General features: G+C 31.8%; 1 protein-coding gene across 6 annotated transcripts in view; it reads left to right on the top strand.

Annotated features, from left to right (window-relative positions):
• Positions 1-17,903, top strand: part of LOC129975076 (diacylglycerol lipase-beta-like) — a 79,283-nt gene that overhangs the window by 28,526 nt on the left and 32,854 nt on the right. For all 6 annotated transcript variants that reach the window (XM_056087974.1, XM_056087973.1, XM_056087971.1 and 3 more), the window contains 3 exons: positions 1,029-1,194; positions 7,240-7,389; positions 8,563-8,756. In XM_056087974.1, the coding sequence (XP_055943949.1) occupies positions 1,029-1,194; positions 7,240-7,389; positions 8,563-8,756 (510 nt within the window). The remainder of the gene's footprint in view (positions 1-1,028; positions 1,195-7,239; positions 7,390-8,562; positions 8,757-17,903) is intronic.

The raw sequence follows: 17,903 nt of genomic DNA, 5'->3' as shown, positions 1-17,903 counted from the left end.
TTCTCCAAACTTCCACGCTGCACCAGCGAGGGGACGTTTTGCCCCGACGGATCTAACGTGCGCCATACCCGATTATACGCCGGTTCTTCGGTGGAATTGGGTCTGGAATCTGAAACCCTCCGGCTCCCAAGCCGAGACCCACCGCGGCCTAATGTATCGCAGGCATATATTTCATATAATTAAAACATTAATATATAGTTGAATAATGTATTCGAATTTTAATTAATTGAAGGGGAATCTTGATGGGATTTTGGTAAACACAATATGATATATGGTTTTTTGGCACAAGGTCCAATTTAGGACAAGCTGCTTGGTAAACACAATGAGTGGTGTGAAGGAGTTTTGCCCTCCTACACGAATTCATTGAATTTTATTCTTAATATTTCTTTTTTAGGAACAGTTGAAACATAATATTTGTATTTTCAGGATCATCTGCATTTGGCAACTCCAAAGTACTACCGATTAAAAAAAAATAATGAAACTAAGTTCTATCAATGCAAATTTATAACACTTTTTCAGTGCTATCAGTCGCATTATTGGAAGTGTAAGGACGGATATTGCCATAATTTAGATGATTTCAGTTAAATGCTACCGTTTATGTTGTATGCTTAATCAAATCTAGCTCTTGTTCCATTGAACCAAAACTAATCCAAACGACAAGATTCTGAATTTAAATTACAAAATTAGAATGTATGAATTTAATTTTCATAATAAGTTATTTATAATAACATACATTTTCAAGAAAATAACTTGCTCTGATAAAAGAGTTGATATTTGCAATGCACTTATACTGCAAGAACAAAATGGTGACCTAGTTTATATTTCCTTAATTGGAATTTCACATACATACATACACACGAATTTTCTTGAATCTAGCCTTATAAAGAACGTCTAGCATATATTCTGTAGCATATATTCTTCTTCAAAGAATATCAAAATAGATTTTTTTTATTGGCACTAATACTTAAAAAAAAAGTGAGAGAAGAAAGAATTATTTATTGTACTGTTTTAAATGAAGATCTTTTCAGGTTTGTGGTGGTGCTCGTTTTATTTCTGAAGCACTTGCCTCACTTGAAATGCTCCGGAGAGAGGCTGCTTCACACCTACCTGATCCTCTCGTTAGCGGGGCTGGGCTTCATTCTGTTGTTGGATGCCCTCATTGCTTGGATCAGTTCAAGAGGAACAGTCGTCCAGGTAAGAATGAATGAATGAGCTTATTAATATTCACAATTTTGTTTTTGGTAATACAAAGCGGAAATATCCTAATTGTTAAAAATTCCAACTTGGGGTTCTGACAGATCTTTACTTTTCAGAACTCTGAGTCTTAAAAAGCATTTTTGGAATTATGATTAGCTATGAACATAATAATTTAAAAATGCTTCAAGTTAAACGGATGAAATTGGATGTTGAGCGATTTTAGTATAATATATATTTATTTTCTATCGATACGTAAGTGTTAGACGTCAGAAAGATAATTAATAAAATAACAACAGTAACAAGGGTGATGCCATTCAAGTTAAAAGTTATTGCGCTAAAATGTTTGTTTGCTTGCTTGCCGCAACATTTGGTATATAATTTATAAACAAATTAGTTTATAAATTATATTCTAATTTTTGTACGAAATCCATTCAGAAGGTCTGTCCTCGTTTAAATTTACATGGTAAATACAAAACGAAGACAACTAGATTGATAAAATTTGATGCAACAAGTTTAACATATGAACTGTAGATATGTATTTAATTTAGAACCGAATCTGTAAAACGACTGACATTCTGTCAGCATATACTTTTACAAACATGCAATGATGATAGCTGAAAAATGCATAAATATAAGAAATGTGACATGGGATTTTATGACTACAATCAGAGTTCTGCGTCCAATTTCAGTTACAATCAGGCAGAAAAACAGCGCCCAAAATAGACATTCAGATTTCCAGTACTTGTGTATTAACCCAGGTTGTGTAGTATCAATAAAAATCTTTAAAAACGGTTTATTTTTAGTGGTCCTTATCTAAAGACCTTAAAAGAATTTTTTTTTTTGGTCTAAATGCTTATTATTATTTCTGGAGATAAAGAATTTAAATTTTCGACACATGACAGATCCATGCTCGATCTGCCCATTTATATGACTACATTTTCTTACAATGTCTCATCTTTTATCTTTGAAAAAGTTTCAATGAACCTGGAAGTCTGTGGAAAAAGTTTTATCTCCGTTTAGGTAAATGATGATAGTATGGAGAAAATATATTTCTTTCATTTACTTGACTCTTCTTTTACCTCTCTTTGCTTGTAGTATGGGGGGGGGGTCTTTTTCGAGGTAATTTTATAGATTCATGTAAAACCACATGAATTAGATATTAACCATAACTTCAGCTCTTCATTGTGTACTTTTCTACACTTTTTTTAGAGCATTTGTTAGAAATGAAATATTTCAACATTATTTATTAAATCACCAGTAGTAATATATGTGTGTGTGTGTGTAACATATTTTGATTGAAATAGAATGCAGGTTCGAAACAGTGAAGAGACTTGGTATTTTTAATTTCGTTTTATTCTATTCCGAGTGGCAGGCATAATTATATACAAGAAAACGCAGCGCGGCACACACAGAAGTAAGAAAAGTGGAAAAAGGGACGCAAAGATGATGACTTGCCTTATATAACATAGGATTTCCGGCCACGCGCCGAGGGAATGACCTTTGACACCTGTTCAAGGGTACCGAAGTATCACTCTCATTTGAAACGTAGTTCTTAATGGCGCATTATTTTTACAAAGGGATTAATTAAACTGAAAGTGGAATCGGATCACGAAATAAGAGAATATTTTAGAATGAAGTTAGGAAGGGCTAAATTAAGGTAAAGTTTTGGAAATCTACATATTTTTAATCTACAATTTTTATTTTAATCTACATATTTTTTAAGCAGTTTCGTGGCCAAAGAGAGAAGACACATTTGTAATTTTAAAAACTTTCCTTTATTCCATCCCGAGAGGCATAATGTATGTACAAGAAGCGTGGACGAACTGAAGTCCGTTCACAAGTGATACAAGAGCCGAAGAGTGTGAAAGAGATAAAAATATTTATCCCCAATGATTATATACTGTGAGATTTTGAGAGGGATTTCTTTACACGTCTCAATTTAGGTAAGAGGGAAATAGGTATCTTTGAAAAGTACTTGATTAGGTTGACAGATTTTTTATCCCTTCACTCGGAGTGTGGGAATTGCCAATTTCAGCTGTTATACAAAGCTCTTGTTGAATTAATTAAATAAAAAATGTGGAATTGAATTAATTAAATAAAAAATGTGGAATCGGATCAGGAAATAAGAGAATATGGGTTAAATTAAGATAAAAATTAGAAAATTAATTTAGTTTAAATTAGATTTTAATATATATATATATATATATAATATATAAAGCTGACGTAAATAGCACAGAAATTACTGTTATAACATATTGCCTATGGGCAACAGTCAAATGTAAAAAAAAATCATTATTCAAACTATTTCATTTAACTTATTTACATATTTAATTCAACGCAGCACTAATTTTAATTCGATGCATTTTTTAATTGAATGCAGCACTAATTAAAGAAGCTAAAAAATATTATTAGAAACACCCTGCCTCACCAAACTTCTATTCTTGATGAGAAAAGATGTAAAAAAAATTAAGAATTAGACTTCAACCAAAGTTTAATCAGGAACGAAAATAGGTATAATGAATGCTTTGATGGGTATTCACTGTGACTTAACTTTGAAAATTAATGATCATACCTTCTAAAACTATTATCTCACAAAAATGAACCTTTTCAAAGATATCAATTTCATTTCCGTATAATATTTTCCTCATTTTAATAATCTTTTTAAAGTAATACACAATTTGTAACAATTTTTAATGTTATGAAATTTAAACACATCCATCAAAACATTCAATCATGTGCTTTTGCCAATGAAATGAAGTTTTAAAAAAAGTTCTTTCTTTGGATATTGATTTTAAAATAAAATTTCCACTTCTGCTTTTACACTGAAGAGACAGAAAAACTGGTATAGCAAATCGTATGCAAATAATGGAGGTGTTCAACCAATCTGCGTAACATGATGCGGCCGACAGTGCGTATATAAGATAACAGATGTCTGAAGTGGCTATTACATCGATTCTTGCTGTTACAATGGCAGGTTATCAAAATTTAAGTGATTTTCAACGGGAACTAATCGTTGGCGCGCGAGAGATGGAGCACACCATTTTCGAAGTAGCGATGAATTTGGATTTTCGCGCATGATCATTTCAAGAGTGTACCGCGAATATTAGGTTTCCGGTAAAACTTCAAATCTCCGGCAGCGATGAGGCCGGAAAAAGACCTTGACAGAACGGGATCTTCGACAGCTGAAAAGAATCATTACACAAGATAGACGTTCAAGACCTCCTCAGACTGTTTCGGATTTGAACGCAGGTCCAACAACAATGGTCAGCTTACGCACTGTGCAACGTACCCTAATTGATATGGACATTCGCATCCGCAGACCATGTCGTGTACCATTGCTGACTCAGCGACGCAAAGCTTTGCGCCTTGCCTGGGCTCGCCAACACCTTCATTGGACTCTTAATGATTGGAAAAACATTGTCTGATATGACGGGTCACATTTCGAATTATATCGAGCGTTTGGCTGCGTACCGGTGTGGAGAAAACTCCAAGAATCAATGGATCCCTCATGACTGCAAGGAATTGTTCAAGCTGATGGCGATTCTGTGATGGTATGAGGCGTGTGCAGTTGGCATGAAATGGGACCGTTGATACGTCTAGACTCGACCACGACAGGTCAACAGTAAGTTAACATCATTTCTGACCACCTGCATCCATTCATGTCCTCTGTGCATTCCGAAGGACGTCCAACAGGATAATACGTCACCCCACAGGTCTATTCCACCAGGATAATACGCCACCCCACAGGTCTATTCCACCAGGATAATACGCCACCCCACATGTCTACAGTAGCTACCGAATGGCTTGATGAGTGAAGTAGCTCTTCTGAATTTCGTTCCCTCTCTTGGCCACCTAACTCCCCTGACATGAACATGCTGGGATGTTTTGCAACGTGCTGTCCTAGGAGATCCCCAACACTTCGCACTTCCATGGCTTTGTGGACTGCAGGAATCATGGTGTGAACTGTCTACAGAATATCTTCACAAATTAGTTGAATTCATACCACGCCATGTTGCGGCACTTCTGTGTTCTCGTGGGAGCTCTACACGATATTAGATTGGTGTACCAATTTTTTTGGCACTTCAGTGTATTTCATAATACATACACTTTTTAATTTGCATGCTTTATAATTTTTTCTAACTTATTATATATTAAATTCATGTTATTGGATCAAATAAAAATATGACTTTTTAAAAAATATATATATATTCCACATTCGTATTTAAAAACAAAAAAGTCAATAATCCAGACAAGATGGTCACTAAAGACAACTAATTTATTTAAATGTATTTACTGGAATAAATTTTTTGAACAAAAAAAGGTTTAGAACTTAATAATATATAGGGAAATTTTGCATTCCACTTGACATTCAAAAATATTCATTCAAGTACATCACAAAATATATTTTCGTGGTGTATTGAATGCATTCAAAAAAAAAAAAAAAAAATTCTCTGGTTCAATAAAAAAAATCAGCCTATTTCAAAAAGGAAGAAAAATGTCAACAATGGAAGAAGAAAGCAAGATGAAATATTAGGAGCAAAAATAAAAATTGAAGACCAGTAACTTTTGGAAGAAAATCTTATAATTTAACCTACTGGGGGTTCCATCATGAATTTAGCATTGTATAGCTTGAACTAGGGTAACAAATTTAGTTTTTATAGATGGCATTATAAACATATGACTTACTTGGATAGAGTGCAAAAATCTTAAAGTTCTAAAAATTTCAATTTAAATGCAAATTTCAAATTCCAGCTCGACAACGACTCTAACATTCAGCACATGCCATTAAAATGTGGTGTCTTTTTCATTGTAAATTACAATTTCATACTCCACCACAATTTTTCTGATGTCACTGTCATAGAAAACTTATGTGACACATTTGACACAGTACTTAGAAACATGAAATAAGAAACAGAGCCCATTTAAAACAAATGTTGTAAGAATGGTTAAAATATCTTCAGATAACATCAAAAAGTTGGTCGAATAACAGTTTGTTGAATAAGAATATTGGTCCATAACTTCAGAGGACATGCATCTAATTATTGACACTTTTTGTTTGTCAGATATTTCAAAATTTTCATTGTTGTATTCTCAATTTTTTTTTTTCATATTGAAATCTGCATTTTTTAATTTAAAATCTTTTTAAAACTTTTCATTTTAGTAATTTTTTTATTGATTACTTCTTATTTTTTAAATGAAACTTTGATGTTTTCTTCTTATTTTTTAAATGTTTGTGTAAAAATAAAAACATATTTGAACTCTTTGGTAAAGTGTTATTTATGATAAAAATTGGATTTATCAAGAAAAGTAAGTACATTCTTAATTGTTTGAACCATTGTATATAACAATTATTTCTTTAATTATACTTGCTTTCAAATTTTTATTCAAATCTCAAGCAGCAAAATATATGGTGAATCAACAGTTTAACTTCTTTTTTAAAAAATATTGCATAATGGGAATTAAAAATTTGTAAAATAAATTAACGAACATTTATGTGATTTGCAGTCCATATGTGTAACACATATTTTCTGTTCATATGTTTATATTTATTATAATTTTTTGCAGTTATTTATGCTTCTAACTTTTAATTTTATTTCAATAATACTTTCTTTCGCATTTTCTTTTGTGTGTCCTTTTTCCTTTACTCACATTTCCTGCAGTAGCATCAACAAACAAAATGCTTTGAACTGTACCTTATTTATAGTTTTTTCTACATGCATTTGTTCTGTGAATTGTTATCCAATCATGAGAATATTTTGTAAAAGTGTTCATCCAATTTTATAAATTTGAAATGTTTATTGGCTAATAATCATTGGATATTAGTCTTTTATTATTCTTTAATCTTTACAAGTGTAAGAGTTAATGAATTAAAACAAGCATGTGTAACTAATTCTGCTGTCAAGATCAAAAATTCTTTAGTCTCTTTTAATTCATTTATTGTGACTCTATATCAAGGATCTTTGGATTAAAAATTATATTTCCTACATTTTATTACATTACATTCTGTATATTTGAAATGATGTTAACTATTTTTTCTTTTAGACTAGACCAAGGAGGCATCTATGCAAAATTTTATATCTTCGTTTACTGGTTATGATAATGGAAATAGTATGGAATGGAATAGGTACTAAATGGGCTTTTACACCTGCAGATCATGTTTGTGAACCAAAAGAAGTGATCACTTTAGTCCAGGTAAATTTAGTGCTTGAATATTTATGTTTAACTTTTTGATAATAAAACTATGAAGCATTTTCTATACAAAAATTAATTAAAAACTCTTTAAATTCTGATTTCTAAAGAGGATATTAGAAAATTAATTTATTATTTAATTGTTGTAATAAGAATGCCTTTTTTAAAGTCTTTAAATTGTTGTTTTCTGAATTTGTTATTTTTAATGCAACATCATTTAAATAATATACAATATATATAATAGAAATATATAATATAGAAATTATATTAATTCTCAATATTATCTGTTCCATTACCATTTTTCTGCTCCAACTAGCCTCCTCAGCTAGTTTTAATATAATCATCCTAACTCTGCTGGTCTTTTTAGAATTTAACTTAATTCGAAATCAAGTTTCATCATACATCTTTTTTCTTTCTGTGTTTCTCTTCTTCATGATTTTTACCTGTGTTCAACTAATGACTTAATCCTGTAGATAAATATATTATTATATTTGTTTTGAATTATATTTCTAATATGTATTCAGTTGTTTGTTTGCTTTTAACACATTTCCTAGTGCAACCATAAAATATTTTTTCTTCTGAAAATAAAAAATTATGAATAAAAGTTTGGTTTCAATAATTTTCCTTCGGAACAAATATGCCTTTTTAGACATTGGATCAACTACTGCATGTTTTGTAACTGCTTAAATGCATTATAAGAATATTGGGGATTTTTTTTTCATTTAGTCTAGTTAATGAGATTTGCCACTCTTTAGGAAAGTTCTTTTCTTTACAGTAACAGTCTGAAATAGCAGTCTGTAAGGTTTTAAATATAATTAGCTTTTTAATGATAGTATTAAACTGAATTATGATTTAATTATATCGTCTAAATAATATTAAATGCAAAGGAATTTAAAAAAAATTCCTATAGATTATTTTTGTTTAAGTTTCACTTAACAAAATGTTTCTGTAGGACATCATGATTTATTTAAACAAACTAAAATTTAAATTAAATTATCCATATTTGAACAAATGGCTTCATTAAATTCAATATCATTTAACTGTGGCTTTGCACAATTTAACTAAGCAGTGACCACTCTTACAGCTATTTGATGGTTTCTATAAGTGATGCTTGTGGAAGAAATTATAGCATTATTATATCAGATTGCACTAACTTTATTGTTTTGTTTATTTTAGGTTATAGCAATTTGTAGTTGGGTTGTTCTTGGAATCATGATTTTTGGAATAATATTAGTCTTCGATCCAGTTGGCTCCTATAGAAATAATGGAAGCGGACATAGAGTTGCTGATGTAGAAAGAGGTGAACCACAGGCTCTCTATATTAATTTAAATAGGAATCCTGAAAAGGCTAAAAAAATTTGGGAATGGCAGTAAGTACCTGAAACATTTAATAAACATTTTTGTAATGTTATATTATTGTACTCCAGATTTATTCTGTATTTCGAAGTATCTCATTTTCTTTTCAAATTTTGTTTTATGGCATATATAATTTGGAGATTAATTATTATGTCTTTATGCAATGCCTCTTGAATAATGATGGCCTTAATGCTGGGCAAATTGAAATATTTTGTCTTATTAAGTAAAATGTGTATGGAATTTTGTGTATAGAAAATTCCTTTGGAGATGTTTGGCTGTGGTTTTAGGAGGGAAAGATGAATAATTGAGCAGGTTCTTTGAGCAAATTCTTTGCATCCCATAAGCCATTCTTTCTATTAGCAATTTCTGAAATTCCAGTGTTTGTTAATATTCATACTTCAAATTTTTATGTAATACTTAATTAATTCATGTCGAATTGATTAATTAATTTAAGTTGAATTGATTAACAATTATTCATGCATTGATTTTGAGAGGCAATTTGTGCAATGACACGCCAGAAAAATCCAACAAATTTAAAAACTCAATTGAATTATTTAAAATCTTGTCTGTATTCATAATGCCATCAGTCAATTTGTATGTGATTGATAGAGATTGTTGGGTGTCACTTGATTAATAAAATGAGACCTCCACTGAAGGAATTTGCATTAGCTTGTAAATCTTGAAGAGTTCGACCCAGCAATTTCTTATGTGACAAGGTACATTCCATCAGTTTGAAGCACTTTAATTGTGCCAGTACCTTTGGAAATATTATAAATTTTAATTTCTGGAAATTATATTTTTGTAACAATTTGAGCGTCAAATGCTCAATGTTCACCATCCAAAGCTGTAGCTGGATGCGCAAAAACTAAGGCAATTTTATTTTGAGAGTGAATTTGAGCTAACAGCAAACTCATGAGGAACATTTTTCTCTGTGCCACTGGACACATAGAACTGTCTATACCATTGACTACCACATACAACTTTATTGGATATTTCATTTGTTGAATGCAAGACTAGCAACAATCTGTTCCCACTTATACCTGCATTCACTTTATCAATTGCAAAATATAAGGTGTTATTAGAAAAATTAAGCTGGCATTAGCAATTTACTGAAAATAAATTATTTCAGTTGAGAAATTTTCTTTTAAAACTTAAAGAAAAAATATAATTGAAGCTTTACTAACTTACGTATATCAGATGCATAAAAAGGCAAAGAGAGATCCTCCGATATTTTCTGATACATTTGAAGAAATGGCTTAATATCATCTGCAAATGCATGAGGCATTAGCAGAAGTAGTTTCTTGGAACTTTCTTGCATACTTTCTGTCGTGGCTAGTTCGTGAGTGCTTTCAATAAATAGGCAAATAGAAAACTTAACAGATTTATTTCAGATTCGTTCGAGTTCGTCTGCTCAGTAACTCCTTCTCCTCCAAGAGCAAACACTCGAATGACATCACTCTTTTAATTACACTCGCGCTAGTGGTCTAGCGCCATCTATGAACATTTATTTCTTAACGCTTCAAAATCCAATCACTACACCCCCAACGTAAGAGTAATGTTTATATGAAAACATAAACATACCTCTGAATTAAAATTATGAATTGGATCTTAAAACGTATCTAATAACATCAAATTATCAAAATAAAAATAAACACAAATGCAAAGTTAACTCGAATGAATAACTAATAAACATTTAAGAAAGCAATGAGGTAAAATAAGAAATGCACAATTGAATATAAATACCATCTTGATAATAAGAAACTCACTTATCTGTTAATATACATTAATATATACTCAATAACTATATAATCACTTATCAACTAATAAACACAAATTTATAATGAATATAATCACTTAGTAAACATTATTAAGAATCACATAATTAAGAAAGGATTTCACTTGATTAATATTACTCAAATAATATTTCAAATATAACCAAAACTGCTGAATGAAAATTTATAACAAACACTAGAAAAAGTTATATTCCTGTAACTAATCTTATTTCAAACAGTTTTGCACATTATACTCTTAAACTTGCAAATACCAATTATTCAACATATTAAGAAAATGATAATAAAAAAAACATTAAAACAAATATACATAATATCAAGCATAAATTATTATTATTTTATAGTCACTAATCCCATATTGATATATAAAACAGAAAAAGGATATTAGTACTAAAAAAATGTTTTTCAGTCTATTTTGGTAATAAACGTGACAGCGCATCAGCATGCGGCATTTTAGAACCAGGGCAATGTTTTAATGTTATGTTGAATCTCTGCAAGGCAAATACCCACCTTTGTAGTCGAGATGACTGAGGAGCGCACTTGGTCAGATAAGGAAGGGGGTTATGATCGGTAAAAATGTGGATCTCGGATCCAAACACAAGGGTTTCAAACTTTTTCAAGCTCCAAACTATAGCAAATGCTTCCCGTTCGATTGTCGACCAAGATTGTTGGCTTTTGTTTAATTTTTGACTTGCATAAGCGATAGGGCACATTTTTCCATCAACAGTCTGTGATAAACACGAGCCAATCCCGATTGACGAGGCATCACAATGAATCACAAAAGGTTTGCTCATATTCGAAGTGTGTAGAGATTTTTCAAAAGCAACACTATGCATTTCACACCACGGTAATACATCAGGGCTCCTTTTCTTTGTTAGTTCCGTTAATGGAAAGGCAATCTCGGCGAAATTCGCAATATAATCACGATAATAGTTGAACAGGCCAAGAGCACTACGTAGTTGTTTCTTGGTTTCAGGTACGGGCAAACGAGAGATCGTTTCTAACTTAGCTGGATCAGCTTGATGCTTTCCTGAGCCAATTATATGTCCCAGGTATGAAATTTCAGATTTCGTGAAAGCACACTTTGAAAGATTAACAGTGAATTGCAGCTCTTCCAATCTATCCAGCACCAAATGAAGATGTTTCAAGTGAGAGGGAATATCATTGGAGAATATAGCAATGTCATCAATATAAGCACGGCAAAATTCTCTGTATGGCGACAATGCTTTGTTCATTTCCCTTTGAAAAGTTGCAGCTGCATTTTTCAGCCCAAAAGGCATTACCTTAAAACGATATTGTGCTCTATGGGTCTTAAAAGATGTAAAATCCCGCGAATCTTCTTCCATGGGAAGCGAATAGTACCCTTTCAAAAGATCTAACACACTAATCACATTTGCCTGTCCTATGGAATATATTAATTCCGTTGCGTCTTCCATGGGGAAATCGTCGGTTTTAGTTGCTGCATTCAAAGCTCGATAATCCACGCACATCCTGATAGATCCATCCTTCTTGTTTACACAGACTATAGGATAAGCAATGTCAGCTGAGCTCTCTTCAATTAGATCTAGTTTTAGTAGTTCTTCGATTTGGGAGTCTATTTGAGGTTTCAAAGCTTCAGGAATCCTGTACACGTAAGGTTTTTTCCTTTCTTTATCGTCCTCTAATTTTATCTTGTGATGACCAACCTTTGCAACTCTTAACTTGTCCGGTAAATATTGAATGATGATTTCGCAATAAGTTCAAGATTTGACATTTCACTTCCTCAGAAAGATGTCGCAAATCCACTTGATTAAATATCTCTTTCCAGTAACATACATTTTTATAACTGGGGTTGAATAAACTTCTCCAAAGTCTGCATCATCTTCAAAGATCATACCTACAGCATTAATTCTTGGGTAGTATTTCCGCATTTTATTTGCATGACAATGCTCGATAATTTCTCCAGGACCAGTCCAACGGGCATACAGTTTGTTCGATGAATCAGGTATTAATAAATAAACTTGGTCACCTGGCTTAAATTCCTTAGAAGCTGTTCGGCGTTTAAAATATTCTGCATATGCCTGCTGTTTACCAGAAGCGATGAGAGATGCTTCCTCTGCAGCTCTTTCTAAGTTTATTTTTTGCTCCTGTAAATAATCCACAACTGATTTCTCCATGTTTAACGGAATGGCAATATCACCACACCAGCTCGATTTTAGAACACAGAGGTCCTCGTGCTTCACGTCCATACATCAACTTGAATGGCGAAACACCCGTCGTACAGTTAGGAACTTCCCTGTATGCAAAAAGCATATATGGAATGTATTTATCCCAATTACTCGGATCAGTTCTGATAATGTGATGGAGTGAATTTTTGAACACCCTATTATATCTTTCTATAAGGCCATTCCCAGCTGGATGGTTAAGCGTCGTAAATCTGGGAGCACAACCTAATCTTTTCATGAATTCCTGGGTTAACTTAGAAATAAAGTTCGTTCCATTATCACTTGCAATAACATTGGGTATTCCAGTCCGCATGAATATCTCCAATAAAGCATCACACGTAGCTTTAGCCGTTAACGAACGAAGAGGGATAGCCTCAGGCCATCAAGAATGCTGGTCCATTAGACATAATACATACTTATGCCGACGAGCAGAAGGGGGTTCAATGGGTCCTATTAGATCTATATTTACTATCTCAAATGGCAATTCCGGACGGAGAACAGGAGTAATAGGAATTATATCAATCATTTTTTCCGGACTCCTCAACTGGCATTCTTTACAGGATTTACAAAAGTTTTTGATATCTGTCATATTTGGCCAATAAAAACTGTATTTAATTCTTTCACTAGTCTTTTTTAATCCCATATGGCATCCGAAAATTGATTCATGTGCTAATTTAATAACTTGCTGTCTTTTATTTTTGGGCAAAACCAACTGATTCACTTTTTCGCCTATTTTATCCCAGTGGAATATTAATTCATCATTCATAAAAAAGTTTCCTTTTCCAAGGGATAAATTTTTTCTTACTGACAGCATAGTATCACATTTTCTTTGTTCTTCTTTCAACGCATTAATTTTGTTTTTCTTATCCAAAGAATCGCTTTCATTTCCGCTCGGTTGTTCTTCGCTCTGACTAACTCCACAACAAATCATAAGTTCATCAAAGCTCTCTTCCATCGGCGCCTCTAATCGAGGCCGTGCGCGAAAAAGATAAGCAGAAGTAGCTATGCAGGAGGCCGAAAGGTTGAATTCGTGACGTCACAGTCGAAAGCCTCTGCTTAGCTCTGTTGGTGATGTAGGAAACTCTATTCCTATGCAGAAACTAACTATTTCGTCTTTCTTTTTTTACGGATCCAAACTAACCTCGGACTGAATAGCCGATAAAAACTAAGAATTCATAAAACTTCTTTAATTAAACATTTATTTTCTTGCAGATTAAGAAGACCTTTGAAATGAATTGGGGATTTATATCTTTAAATCCATAAGTTCCCTTTCAAATCAAATCGCATTTACAGAAACACAACAGAAAAACAAAGTTTTTGGCAGTTACTTATTACTGAATGAATTTTTAACATCGACGATCAATTAAAATAAATATTTGAAAAAATAGTACAAGTAAAATAAAAAAACTTTTAAAAAGGCTTTGACACAAATTTCAATTGCAAGAAATGAATTTTGATAGTAGATTACCCATTGTTTAGAGAAAAAGTACCAGAAACCAAATAACATTTTTCTTTCATATTCATAAAATAGCATATGCAAAAAACTGATATTTCATTAAAAAATCAGTTTTAAAAAGATTAGTTCAAAGCAGGAAATTCTGATGATGGATAATCCAGTGTTTTGAGAAAAAATATACAAAAACGATAAATTATTTAATTTTATTTACATAAATTTCTAATTAAATTGTTAGAAACAGCTTTCCACATCACCCTGGAGGTACTGTTTCTAGATGCACTACCCCTTTTCAGAAATATTAAGCGAAGGTGGGTTCCCCGGTAGGTCTATTTCCTTCATTTGCTAAAGGATTAATATCCTAAAGTTTATCCTACTACGAAAAAGTTGACAGTTTTCTTTTCAAATTTTTAGCTCTAAGCTGGTCATTCTTAAGTTTAGTGCAGTTGTTTAAAAATATATTAGCTGAGATAGAAATATAATGTTTTACAATTAGAACAAAATTACTGTTACATTTACATGAAATTTCAGGAATGGAACTTAACAATTCCATTTTTTCAAAAATCAAATGTTCCAATAGCTGCTTATGATTACTGACTTTTAAAAATTTCTCTTCAAATTCTTTACGAATTAATTTATTGAAAATTTGGAAACTTTCCACAAAAATTTCTAAAGCATATTCAGTAGGCCATTTTAAGCCTCCTCGATCTAGAAGCGAAACATATTTTAAAGCAGAGGGGATTTCATATTCCAAATCTTTTTTTGTAATGAATTTTGATATGCAAAGTTCACAATTCAATTTCTGACTAGCATGTTTGGCAACATACCCTGAAACATAAATTAATGCAGGCATTTCCTCTGGTGAAATTTCTACATCAGTGGTTGTGTCGAAAACTTCATAGAATTCAACATCAATTTCAAAATTTACTGAAGTTTCTGGAGTGGTCTCAAAAATTTCCAAAGATTTTATATGAAATTCCCCTTTTTTTTCTGAATGAAAATTTATCCAATCTACAATTTTTAGTTTCTTTTCTGATTCAAATATTTGAAGACATGAAACATTATAATTTCCCCCAGACATTTGTCTATACTGCCCAAATCTTGCCTCCAGACTATCTGTTTGGAATTTACCTAATAGTATATATTCTGGGGTATGCTCTTTGAAAATATGATTAACAATATCTATCAAAGATTTTGTGGTAAACTGAAGAGCAAATTGTGTCTCCTTAGACAATTTACCACCTTTACCTGGTAGCCCTACTTCTTTTCTTTCTTTTAATGGTAATGCACATTTTTTGTTCCAGGAAACAAGCCAATCATGAAATTTGTTTAGGAATACCATACTCATTTGATCTGTTTTCTTAATTGGGTCACAAAATGGATTTTTCAACCTCTTACCTTTTTCAGAATTTTTAACATTAACTATATTCCACCATTTTAAAAACTGATCAATGAATTCCTTAGTTCCCATGGTATCTTCATCTGTGTGTGCTAATGCAGCACTATTGCTTTCATGAAATATATTTAAGGCCAGTAACACATTTTGTTTTTCAAATGAAGTGGGATACAAGACTTTTTGGGATAGCTTCGGTGCATTCTTAATCAAATTCGATTTTTCTCTTTCATAAATATTTTTCAGATCTTGAAGCTTAGCTAAAGAGATTTTAGATGGATTTTCAGGTGAAGGAAAACATAAAACTTGCCCAAGGGCTTTTTCATTAAACCAATTATTTCTAACAGATTTAATAAGATGAACTGTGTCAAATAAAAAGAACAACTTATTATCAGGCTGTACAGGATTTGATATGCAGCTTACAAGGTTTCCTTGGCACATCTGAGTGAACATATTTCTATTAACTCTATTATTGTCAGAAATTAAACATAAAACATTGTATTTACAGTCATTTAAGAGTTTTAGAACATTTAGGGTTTGGCAATAAAGATCATCAGCTGTTTGATTTTTCATGGGAACTAAGGCAACTAGTTCTTTATAATTTGAAAATAAAGAAGTTATCATAAATGCTTGGACAGTGTTAGCTTGTTCATTGGCATTTTCTGCTTTCCCTAGAAGTTTTCCTCCTTTATAATGTAAACCGGCATTTACATAAATTTCATCTAAAAGAAGACAGACAAGTTTTTCATGGAGAGATAGCATCTCATTCTTTTTTTGAAGGTATACTATGTGACTATTGTTAGAAACACTACTTGGGCCCTTCAATGCATTGGATAATTTTTTTAAGTAGACAGGATGAGGTAAAATTAAAATTTTTGAACTACGTATGAAACTATAAGCTGCAGGATAGCAAAAATAAAATTTTGCTACAAGAAGAAGAAACTGTGTGGAATAAATGTGCTTAGATGATAATGTTAATTTCAATTGCTCTATTATTACACTGAAAAATAAAATCTTATCACTATCCTCTTGCTGAGAACATGCATCTTTTATTAAATGCATAGCATTTTCTATTTTCTCATTTAGTTTGACATCGTTTAGTTTAAATGCAGCTAACCAACTCAACAAGCTATCAAATTTTGTCCATCGATCACATTTATTATGTTCTCCCAAAATAAAAAGGGAAGAATTTTTCTTCAATAACACAGAATCATGCCAAATTTCGACAGTTAAATCCGTATATATTTTCAAGGAAATAACAATACGAGGACACTGGTTAGTGTCTAATCTGTAACACAAGACGAAATTATCTGTTTATGTTTAGCCAGCCATCACTAAGTTTTTTAGCATACATTTCCTGAAAATTTTCAAAAGAATTAATAGTGTCATTTGCACACCATTCAGCAAACTTTTGTTCATCTCTTAATTTCAAGGCATTTATCCGTTCAGATGGAGATTTTCTACTAGTAGACGGCTCGTGAGAAAGGTAAGAAGGTTGGTTAGGAAATATTGATGGATATGCATCATGGGATAATTTTGGAATCTGTCTTTGTACAACAAGTTCACTACCATCATCTCTAATTACACGATCTTCTTTAATAATGAATTTTGAGCTAAAATGCTTTATGCAAACTACAGCAGTTGAACTAGGAATAAAATCTGCCCTATTAATGCTTTTAACCCACTGACTTTTCCTCACCTCATCCTTAGGAAAAGTAAATGATGAGACATAATTGTCTGTATTGTTGTAATTAGAATTACAGCCCGGGACGCAACATTTTCTACCTTTACCCATAAGTAAACCAGACTTTCTTAATAATGGGGCACAGGTCCTACAAAAAATGTACAAAAATTTTGTTTAGTTCACAATTGAATTTAAAAAAAATTATGTATATTTTACATAAAGAGAAAAAGTCCGTTAATTTTCAGCCGAACAATTTCGTTTTGCTCGGCCCGCACAAGCGAGTTGATTTTTTCCGTACTTTAGGCTTAGCCGATCTCCGAGAATAACACTAATTTCTAACCATTATGAAATGCTTACATTTAAAAGAAGCTATTGAAATTTTTAAGCTTTAGAAGAAGCTAAGGAATGCTTAAATTACACAATGAAATAAACGATAATGTAGAGATAATATAATGAACAATTAAAGCATCAAATTAGACTTGTCACCACGTTAGTAAATACAAAAACAACTTTATATCTAAAAATATTGCAATCAAAGTTAACTCTAAAATATAACTATATTGTATTTTTGTATGGAACTAACATAAATTTAAAAAACTTACTTTAGAATGAGTTAATCCAAGAATACACCGGAATT

The sequence above is a fragment of the Argiope bruennichi genome, chromosome 7 (genome assembly GCF_947563725.1).
Source record: "Argiope bruennichi chromosome 7, qqArgBrue1.1, whole genome shotgun sequence".
NCBI classification, from domain to species: Eukaryota; Metazoa; Arthropoda; class Arachnida; order Araneae; family Araneidae; genus Argiope; species Argiope bruennichi.
This window is presented reverse-complemented; position numbering and strand designations above follow the sequence as displayed.